The following is an 11,177-nucleotide window of genomic DNA, read 5'->3' as shown; positions in this document are numbered from 1 at the left end:
GCTTCTAATTAGACAGGGAATGGAAGTAACCTCACCCAGCCACGTCGTGTGTGCTATCTACCTCTCTGCTTTGCGTTCTTTCACCCATCCACAAAATATGCTGCAGCAAGAGCAATTGTGTGACAAATCTATTTGTCACACAATATGCTGTTCAGTGTGAGGTGCAGCAATTCCATGACCTCAAATCAGTGTTGGGCAGTAACCTCAAGCTCAATCATAAAATAATGATGGTAGSAGACCACAAGAGTTACTTTATGTAAGTAGAACAAGCACTTGGGCTTGCATTAGGATGAACACTCTTAAAATTGAAGTGAATCCACCCTTTGTGGTTGTGAGCTTGATATTAAGCTGACCTCACATCATTTATAATCATTCTATGTACAGTATATTCAAGACATTTTCAACAAACTTTCGTTGAAGACTGTTTATTTACTTCAAAAAGGGGATTTCTGTGCTGGCAAGCACAGTGTCAGAGGTATATAWTGAAAACAATGATTACAGTTTAAACTCTTCAACTCGCTCCAACTACTTGTTGAACCGGTGGTATGGGCCAACTCTGCCATAAGGCATAATTATAAATGATGGGGAAAAACATTATGCGGTTACTTCTCAGTCTTTGATGAGACAGCTTCTGGGCGATATGGTTGAACTGGGCCTCTCCTGTCTGCGTCAATGGTGACACAAACCCCTGACAATACCAGTGACTGTTACTAGAGCGCCCTCTGGTATCAATATATCACTTTTTTCAACATCATTTACATAGCTATAAAACATTACAATGCCCCCCCTCAATAAAATAAAAAAAGAATACATTACAGTGACCATTAACATTACAATACACCCTGTTACAGTYTAACACATTTTGCTTGAATAGAAGAAAAATTTCATCACGTAATTTTGAAGGGCATAAACACTGTGCAGGCTTGTGTAATTTATGATCATGTTCAAGTCATTCTCATAAATATATAGGTAACTTCCAAATTAATGGAAACACGAGTAATGAAGGATACAAAGTATATTGAAAGCGGTGGTGTGGTTCCTGAGTTAATTAACATCCCCTCATGCTTAGGGTCATGTACTGTATATAAATGCTGGGCAAGCCATTATTTTGGCTATCATGGCTAGGCCCCAATAGGATGGCAATGACCCCATCCACAGGGCGCGAGTGGTCAGATGAGCATGAAAACGATGTAAACCATTTGCCATCCCAATTGAACACTTATGGGAGATTCTGGAGCGGTGCCTGAGACAGCGTTTTCCACCATCATTAACAAACCACTAAATGATAGAATTTCTCATGGAAGAACGATGTCGCATCCCTCCAATTGAGTTCCAGACACTTGTACTTGTGTTTTGAAGATGTTCTGGCTCTTGGTGGCCCATGAAGACACTTTATGTTGGTGTTCCCTATAGTTTGGCAGTTACTCGTATTACACACCACTGTACTACTTGCTGTCATGTTAACAATCACAATTATAGCTCTGGCATCACCTTGGAGCACAACGTAAACCAATGACCTGTGGGGGGTTGGGGGGTACTAGAATACTGTACAAATTAGAATACTGCACAAACCATTCACATTTTCGCTGTGTTTAGACAGGCAGCCCAATTCCAATCTTTTTTCCCGCTAATTGGTATTTTGACCAATCAGATCAGCTCTGAAAGAGATCTGATGTGATTGGTCAAAAGACCAGAATTGGGCTGCCTGTGTGAAAATATATATACACACTTACTACATAATCTGTATTCTCAATGCAAATAGCAGCAGCTACAGCATACAATCACATTCTAGACGATTCTGAGCTTCCAACTTTGTGGCAACAGTTTGTGGAAGGCCRTTTCCTGCTCCAGCATGACAATGCCCCCTGTGCACAAAGCGAGGTCCATACTGAAATGGTTTGTCGAGATCGGTGTGGAAGAACTTGACTGACCTGCACAGAGCCCTGACCTCAACTCCATCGAACACCTTTGGGATGAATTGAAACTCTGATTGCGAGCCAGGCCTAATCGCCCAACATCATGAAACAAACCATTTAAACTACAGGCTTCAAATTGTTAGAAACAGAGAACCTTTGACAGTAATTGTAATTCTCTTCCATTTGATATCACATGATTAACTGTTGCTTTATAATCCCATTTGACATGATATATTCACTGTTGCTAAACAGCGATTTTAGAAGGCACTTCACATTTCATTGTACAGTACAAAACGTATCACACAACCCCCACACAGAAACAAAATAACATGAAAACATTCAAAACATGTGTGCTGTTCCCTGTAAAATGGTCCACCATACATCACGGCATGTAGCTAGCCCTGTCCTTGCTTCACCATGGAAACAAGAGGACATCTGATATGTTGTGAGAAAGCACTCGTGTGTGAACAGGCTTCGATAGTCCCTCTCGTCAGATTGTTCTCTCGTTCATAGTCAGTCACTGATTTCGTTTGTGGCTCGTTTTCAATTGGTCCTCTTCAAACAAAAGTGTCTGTAAAAGGGAACACAAACCAACCCCCCAAGATACAGAATGTTAAGCATTGTCCTTTTTAAGAGCATTGTAAATGTACATTTGGATAGGGCGTAACTAGTCATGCATGACCATCCTTCTCATCCCGTCTCGACTATTGGAATTCTGGAGAACTTCAGTATTGTTTTCAGCGCTTGTATTTGATTGGCTATGAGTAGAAATTACATTTCCCCTCAGAAGAGGCATTTCCTTTTTTTTCGTCTTTGTTTTTCTCTCGATTTTGTCTGTGTCTCTTTTCCTACCGTGTCAGACAAAGTTTTGTGTAGTCTTTGCAACATTKGTTTGTATCTTATGGTTGCTAGCCTGTTGAAAATCAGAAAACATTTCAGAAACACAAACCCTGTTCGGAGCTCCACCAATACAAAATATGTGATTSGTTTTGTGTGGCAAGCCCTGCCATACTCCACTCCTTTTTATCCTCCTCCTGAGGAGAACTTCCCCAGGTCTTCAAACTACGTGATAAGCCCGGCGTCCGAGGCTAGGGCGTAACTAACCCAATATGGTTRGGGGATTCGAACCGGAGACCTTTCGGTTACTGTCCCTACGCTCTTAACCGCTAGGCTATCTACTGCCCGCAAACCAAGTGCAGCACAAGCTTCAGGGGCTCAAGTGAATACCATATAATCTGACAGAAGGCAAAACTTCTATTTACCACAATTTGAACACTTACAGAAAGCCCAAAGTGGTCCTTGTACTTGATAAACTACAATCCTGATGATTTCTTTGTCCATCATCATATTAATTATATTCTGCCGACGTACCGTAGAYGGCACAAAAGGGGCCAGGATCCCTCCMACTCTGCAGGACATTGAGCAGACCCCAAGACCAGCGTTCCTGACATCAAGAAAAAGCACAGAACATTTTCTTAAACACCTCTTCAACATACTGTACAAAAACATATTGCATTGTGAGAACTTAAATTGAAATGCAGAAGCTCATTGAAGCCAAAATTAAAGAACAGCGCCCTCTACTGTACTTTATAAAAGTAATTTTGTGGGATCTGTTAGTGGGCTCTGTCTGCACTGCACTCACCTTATAACAGTTGGTTACAGTTCAGTAGTGTAGACGTACACTGACCAACAGCTTTCCTAACAAAGCTAAAGAGGTAGCATTGAACACAGTCCCTAAATAATAAAGACAGGGTAACAAAGCTTAAAAAAAACACATTATGCATAAAAATGTATCTAATATATTCTGTCATAGACTGTAGATGGGATGCCCTTACCAGCGTTTACTGGGATAAACATAGTGCATAYATATGACAAGCCAGTTAACTAGCTTTCTGGGGTTTTCTTTCTCCCAGCCCTAAAAACAAGCATACACTCTAACTGTCTAGCACAGGTGTGATGAGAATAACGGTCTTGTGAAACTATTACAATTAAACTTTTTATTTTTAACCACAAAACATGACATTTATTCAGTGCACCACTGACACACTTCAATTCATAGGATATCATGACAGGTGGTGAGAATCTTACCACTGCTTGTTTATGAAATGGATACAGAGAGGGTAGGCCGGGAGCTCCACCAATTCATACATGGCAACACTGAAGTAGRGGTTCCCACCGTCCTCACAGGCGTTCATGATGAGCCCATAGTACACCAGGCTGCAGGAATACGGAGAGCACATCCAGAGACAGCGTCAATTTAAGGTCATTCATGTTTGCCGTCTTCAGTGTGAAAGGTCTTTAAAACAATGTATACTGAACCGAAAAGCATCATCGTGAGCTGTTGACACTGTCCATGCGCTGTTAATGGKATGGCAAAAAGCGAGTCCCTTTGTGGTTTCCCAGTGGTTCAGGTTATGGTCTGTATGCTCACCAGACATACATGACACCACGGTCCTCCAGCGGAGCACTAGGTGGGTGACGAGACCGAGGAGGCCAGGGCCATCGTTGTCCTGGTTACGTCTTGACGAAGCCAGGACACCTGCGGAGCTTCACTTTGGCTGTGGCGTTGCCGTTCCCATTCCTCACGGCCTTGTACTACAGAACCTCCTCCGCCTGCTCCGTGTAATCACGGGAATACAGGTGACGAAAAGGGCATCTTGCCATTTGTTCCATCAGCAAACTGCAGTCTCACATATGGGGCCAAATGTATTGGGAAAGGTGTCAGTCAAGCCTTTAATGCAAAGGTCATATTAGTCAAGGTCCCTGAAAAACACAAACACCAAAAACTAAATTGAAATAGTCGGGASAAAACACTTTCCAATAGTGCCAGACCACCATCTTATTTCACTTTGTTCCCACGGACTCTTCTTGACTACAATTGACCCATTGTCGAATCCTAGTCCCACCCTCCTCAGTTACTGTAGCTGTGTCTGACAAACATCTGTCAGTGTCATGATGATTATTTGTACCTGTCATGGCCCAGTAGGCCTTGCCCACATACTCCTGGGTAAGCACGAAACAGACGAGGGACATTCCCCCATTCATGTGACCCATTAGCAGGCAGGACAACGCAAACGCCTCATAGCTGGGAGCAAAGGCTGTGGCATAACCAAAACAAGACATCGAAGAACAGAGCTGGGAGAGAAAGGCCGAGAGAGAAACAGAGAGAGAGAAGCAGAGAGAGAGAAGCAGAGAGAGAGAAGCAGAGAGAGAGAAGCAGAGAGAGAGAAGCAGAGAGAGAGAAACAGCGAGATCAAAACAGTGGGTCAAACAGAAAGTCAGTAGAAGAGCATATTATCAATGCACTAGCAGTCAATGGCTGATGTTTTTGAAATGATGAATGATGAGGCCTAACCATATCTCTGAGATTTATACCAGTGACACTACAATTAGCTGGGCTGAAAAGCAGACTACATCATATTAGCCTGTCAACTACTTCATAGGATATGGATTATGATCATAATATGTAAAGTTGTGAGCTTCATTCTCCTCACCTGTTAGGAAGACTGGTTTCCTTCCAATCTTGTCAAAGAGGGGTCCAAACAAACATTACCAACCAAACCCCAGCGAAGAACAAAGAGCCTGCCAAACTGACCTTGTAAGCCTGTTGATTTATAAGGAACCACTAAGCGAAAGGAAGGACAGAGACTGGAAGATGTCATTCATATATTTTCCAGCGTCTAGAGTATTTGGAAATATGTTCAATTCCATACAAGTGTGAATGACACTACATTCTCAAGCACAGCACAGTTTTGCTCCCATTGAATCATGAACAGTGGCCTCTCTCACCTCCGTCACGAGAGTTGACGTCCTCTGTAAATGTAACGTGTTTGATGAACTCCTCATGGTTGGTATGGTCACCTTGTTCAATGTGGTATTCTGGTACAACTCCAACACAAACAATGAGCATGCACTGGCATGCCATACACACCTGGAAAACAAAACCAKGCTGACTGTCAAGCAAGTAAWACAGGCCTAGCTAGCCAACTGATCTATCCATCACTGGTATTTAGTWATCTGGTGCTTGCATTTACCTTTCACATATTCAGCAATTCAACAGCTTGAGCTGCCACTTTGTGGGGTTAACTAAGGGATGGGCTCAAATCCTCTGAACAGACTGACAGTCTATGAGTTTGGCTTGGTGGTTTTAAAAACATTTTAGATCCACAGCACACATTGTTTGTTTACAAACACTTAGATGACAACAAAAACATAAACTACAACCTTAGAGCTTGGCTTTTGATAGGATGAGCCCTTGATCATGAGTCATGACTCGCAATTCCATTACATCACACATAAGAGTCATTGGACAAAGGCGTCTTCTGTACGGGGGAGTTTTGTTAAGAGCACCATACTCTCGGTCTGAACATTGACATGCATCGCTTGCGGCWCGGTTTTGGAAACATAAAGACKWMGTCTTTCATATCAGCGAGAAATCTTTTTTTTTTTTTAATACATACGGTTAAACTGATACACACCGTTATAGGGTTAGTGTTCCCTCACGGCCATATCTCCATGTTACAGTGCATGCTTACAGAAGACAGACTGAAGACAGAGGAACTACTTGTGCTAATTAGCCATCTAGAATGCTCTGAACAACTGTGTGTAACGGAATAAAGCCGCCAGAAATGTGTTGTCACTGAAATCTACTGTCGGCTGTAACTGTGATAAAGCCGGTTGAAACAGTGTACAGTAAGTGTGTATTTTGCATTAGTGAAATTATTTTGATGGGATATGAAAGTACAGGGCTTTATGATTCTGTTGCAATTGAGAATCGATTTGTTTAAATGGAGTACTTTGCTGTTTTGGCTGCCAGAGCCAGTATACCTGAAAATAACATACAGCGCTTTAGAAAGTATTCATACCCCTTGACTTACTACACATTTTGTTGTGTTACAGCCTGAATTCAAAATGGATTAAACTATATTTTTTTCTCACCCATCTACACACWATACTGCATATTMAAAGTGAAAACAAATTTGTACAAACTTCTAAAAACATATTGTAAAATTAAATATAGAAGTCTAATTTACAAAACTATTCACACCCGAGTCAATACTTTGTAGAAGCARCTTTGGCGGCGATTACAGCTGTGAGTCTTTTGGGGGTAAGTCTCTTAGAGCTTTGCACACTTGGATTGTATAATATTTGCCCATTATTATATAAAAAATTCTTCAAGCACTGTCAAGTTAATTYTTGATCATTGGAAGACTGCCATTTTCAAGTCTTGTCATAGATTTTCAAGCCAATTTAAGTAAAAACTGTAACTAGACCACTCGGGAACATTCAGTGTCGTATTGGTAAGCAACTCGTGTAGATTTGGCCTTGTGTTTTAGGTTATTGTCCTGTTGAAAGGTGAATTAATCTCCCTGTGTCTGTTGGAAAGCAGACTGTACCAGGTTTTCCTCTAGGATTGTGCATGTGCGTATAGCTGTATTCCGTTCATTTTTTATTTTWAAAAACTCCCTAGACCTTGCCGATGACAAGAATACCCATAACATGATGCAGCCACAACCATGCACAACCAAAATATGAAGAGTGGTGCTCAGGGATGTGTTGTGTTGGATTCAGGACAAAAAGTTAATYTCTTTGCCACGTTTTTTTGCAATATTAATCAAGTGCCTTGCTGCAAACAGGATTCATGTTTTGGAATATTGTTAACTCTGTACAAGATTCCTTCTTTGTAGGTTAGTATTGTGAAGTAACTACAATTTTGTTGATCCATCCTCAGTTATCTCATATCACAACCATTAAACACTTTAACTGTTTTAAAATCACAATTGGCCTCATGGTGAAATCCCTGAGCAGTTTCTTCCTCTCCAGCAACTGAGTTAGGAAGGATGCCTGTATCTTTATAGTGACTGGGTATATTGTGGTGTAAAGTACCTAAGTAAAAATACTTTAAAGTACTACTCAATTAGTTTTCTGTACTTTACTTTAGTATTTATATTTTTGACTACTTTTACTTCAATACATTCCTAAAGAAAATAATGTACTTCTCACTACATACATTTTCCCTGACAGCCAAAAATAATTGTTACATTTTGAATGCTTATCAAGATAAATTCCCTGGTCATCMCTACTGCCTCTGATCTGGCAACAAATTAACAAATTATTTGTTTGTTAATTATGTATGAGTTTTGAAGTGTACCCCTGGCTATCTGTAAATAGATTTTTTTTAAACAAGAAAATAGTGCAGTCTGGTTTGTTTAATATAAGGAATTTGAAATGATTTATACTTTTAATACTTGAGTATATTTTAGCAATTATATAAACATTTATATTTATTTAACCTTTATTAAACTAGGCAAGTCAGTTAAGAACAAATTCTTATTTACAATGACGGCCTACCCCAGCCAAACCCTAAAACAGACGATGCTTGGCCAATTGTGCGCCGCCCTATGGGACTCCCAATCACGGCTGGTTGTGATACAGACCAGGATTGAACCAGGGTCTGTAGTGACGCATCTAGCACTGATGCAGTGCCTTAGACCGCTGRGCCACTCTGGAGCTGATACTTAAGTATATTTAAAACCAAATACTTTTAGTAGTATTTTACTTGGTGACTTTCACTTTTACTTGAGTCATATTCTATGAATGTATCTTTACTTTTACTCAAGTATGACAAGGATACGTTTCCCACCAATGATTAATACACCATCCAACGCCTAATTAATAACTTCACCATGCTCAGAGATATTCAGTCTGCTTTTTATTTTTTACCCATCTACCAATCAGTGCCTTTCTTTGCTAGGCATTACAAAACCTCTCTGYTCTTTGTGGTTGAAATTCACTACGCGATTGAGGGACCTTACAGATAATTCTATGTGTGGGGTACAGAGAGGTAGTTATTCAAAAATCATGTTAAACACAATTATTGGACCCGGAATGAGTCCGTGCAACTTATGTGATTTGTTAAGCACATTTTTTACTCCTGAARTTCTTTAGGCTTGCCATAAAGGGATTGAATACGTATTGACTCAAGACATTTCWGCTTWATATTCTTGCAAATACATTTCTAAAATGTTCTACAAACAAAATTCCACTTTACATTATGAGGTATTGTGTGTAGATCAGTGACAGAAATTATCAATTTTAAATTCAGGCTGTAACACAAGAAAATGTAAAGGGGTGTGAATACTTTCGGAAGGCACTGTAAGGTCCTTGGGCCATAAGGAGTAATGGTAGGGTCCTTAGGAGTACATATTGGGCTATGGTAGGATAAGAGTTAAATTCTTCAAAAAATAATTTCGTATAATTAATTGAAATGGTCATTGAACAGCGGGAAATAGTGCAGACTGTGCTGTAGATTTAATGCTCATGCAAATGACTGGAGCGATAACTAGTTAGCTAAGATTCAACAAGATACTTCAAAGCTTCTGTGATTTCATTATCTCTGTCAGAATAAAATTAGCAGCGACGGATATACTACTATCTGGCTTTCCCTACTTAGTATATGTAAATTGTTCAAAGGCTTAGTATATGTAAATTGTTCAAGGGAAATAAAGATAGCTAGCTAGTTATAAAGCAAGGTGAAGGTGATAAACTAGCTAGCTGGGTGTCTTGTTCTATATGACGGCGCGGCGTCATATATAGGGTTAGGGTGGCATTATGTTATAATACATACATAGCTAGTAATAATATATGCCATTTWGCAGATGCTTTTATCCAAAGCGACTTATGTRCTCCAAAGCAAGGGACGTTCATAAAACAAACCTGTAGCAACACAAGAAACAACACCATCTGCTACTGATACGATCAGACCGAGGGACGAACTAGGCAAAATTTTCGCAGACGTGGATTGCTATCGAATTTATCTAGGAAAGCTGATTGTTCAAGGAGACTGGGGAACCAAAACAGCGCATGAGGGTGGGCTGGAGATTTAACTTTACGACAAAATTGAATGGTCTAAAACAGGTTTCTCCAACCTTGTTCCTGGAGAGCTAACGTTCTGTATATTCATTCCAAACCWAATCTAACACACATTCTTCTAATAATTAGCTGGTTGATAAACTAAATCAGCTTAGTTACAACTGGGGTTGGAGCGAAAACCTACAGGAGTAACGCTCCAGGAACAGGGTTGGAGCATCATTGTCTAAAATATGCTAATTTCACCTATACAGGCGATGCTAAACAAACTCYCCCAATCAAAGCACATTTGTCTGAAAAACGTAGCTATATTAATCGGAACTAGGAAACTCAGAAATGTTCGACTTACTATCTGGGTGTAGTTATACCAGTTTCTAAACCCAAAGGCGCAACATCTTGAGACTTCTGGGAACGCTTACGAAGCAGACCTGGCCGGTGTTTGGGTTTAGAATAGTCAAAGAGAAGTGAAACATTCTTCCTTATTTGCTGATTTTCTCGAAATCTAAAGGCACAACCTAGATTCGAGCCAATACATCTTAATTTAACATGTTATTACGCCAAGCCAGTGAGTGACAAACTGACGTTTTCATTTGTCAAAACAACTTTAAATCGAAGGTTTGAACCAATGACGTATCTGCGCATGAGCATAGCTAACCAAAGTCGCCATGATATCACCGATAAGCGTGATCGGGGATTTCTATTGGAGAAACAGTTTCTGCCATTCTTCATACTGTACTGCCTTTGGTTATACACGTGCTGTGTTCAACCAGTTAGCAAGTCGTGCCAACAGAGGACCCATTTGAGCGACTTGGTAGGAGTGAGGCGGGGTTTAGGATTCACAAATTCAAAGTCAGTAACTGTATATACACACACACTATGGTCAGTACTGAACATGGTTACTGTGAGCTTTTTGTACATTTAACTGAAATCATTCCTATAAACTAAGTCCCCTTTCATCCAAATTATTGCATCATAACTTGAACCAGTTCATCCTGGCCATGAAACTGAGCCCTAATAATCAGAACCTCATACTCATTTGCATTATAGAAAGGCTCATGACAATTCCCAGTATTGCATTTAAGTACGGACTTGTGGCACAGTCCACTAAATGATCATTTATGTTGTACATTTCAGAGGAAGCCGACATCTAAAAAATATCAGTTTAATAGTTTGACGTACAAAACATAAKATTAAGTTAATGTTTTCTAGCTCATTCATTTGCCAATTTTTTTTTATAACAAAATAAAAAGCCGAACATTACACCAAGAGAAAATGAATAGTAAAATGACACAGAAAAGGGTCGTTCCACAAAATAACTTTGCATCCCTTTGATATTATAAGTAGAAATTGTGCACAAATCCTGAATTTTAAAAGCATGTTATATTAGAATGA

General features: G+C 39.9%; 1 protein-coding gene across 6 annotated transcripts; it reads right to left on the bottom strand.

Annotated features, from left to right (window-relative positions):
• Positions 1-409: 409 nt before the first annotated feature.
• On the bottom strand, positions 410-10,405 carry LOC111951730 (solute carrier family 22 member 15-like). Of its 6 annotated transcripts, none has more exons than XR_011474085.1 (8): positions 10,135-10,405; positions 5,706-5,847; positions 5,411-5,520; positions 4,886-5,051; positions 4,005-4,603; positions 3,559-3,650; positions 3,288-3,360; positions 410-2,487 (listed from the first exon to the last, which is right to left on the bottom strand). XR_011474085.1 is itself a non-coding variant. In XM_070434978.1 (8 exons), exons 5-8 carry the CDS (start codon positions 4,356-4,358, stop codon positions 2,434-2,436), a joined length of 267 nt encoding a protein of 88 aa, XP_070291079.1. In that variant the 5' UTR covers positions 4,359-4,679; positions 4,886-5,051; positions 5,411-5,520; positions 5,706-5,847; positions 10,135-10,405; the 3' UTR covers positions 410-2,433. The 6 variants fall into 6 exon arrangements, 1 of the variants encoding a protein (XP_070291079.1); XM_070434978.1 differs by lacking the exon at positions 3,559-3,650 and having other exon boundaries at positions 4,005-4,133; positions 4,348-4,679; XR_011474082.1 differs by having other exon boundaries at positions 4,005-4,679; positions 5,411-5,847.
• Between the last annotated feature and the right edge of the window lie 772 nt (positions 10,406-11,177).

The sequence above is a fragment of the Salvelinus sp. IW2-2015 genome, linkage group LG25 (genome assembly GCF_002910315.2).
Source record: "Salvelinus sp. IW2-2015 linkage group LG25, ASM291031v2, whole genome shotgun sequence".
Taxonomy (NCBI): Eukaryota; Metazoa; Chordata; class Actinopteri; order Salmoniformes; family Salmonidae; genus Salvelinus; species Salvelinus sp. IW2-2015.
This window is presented reverse-complemented; position numbering and strand designations above follow the sequence as displayed.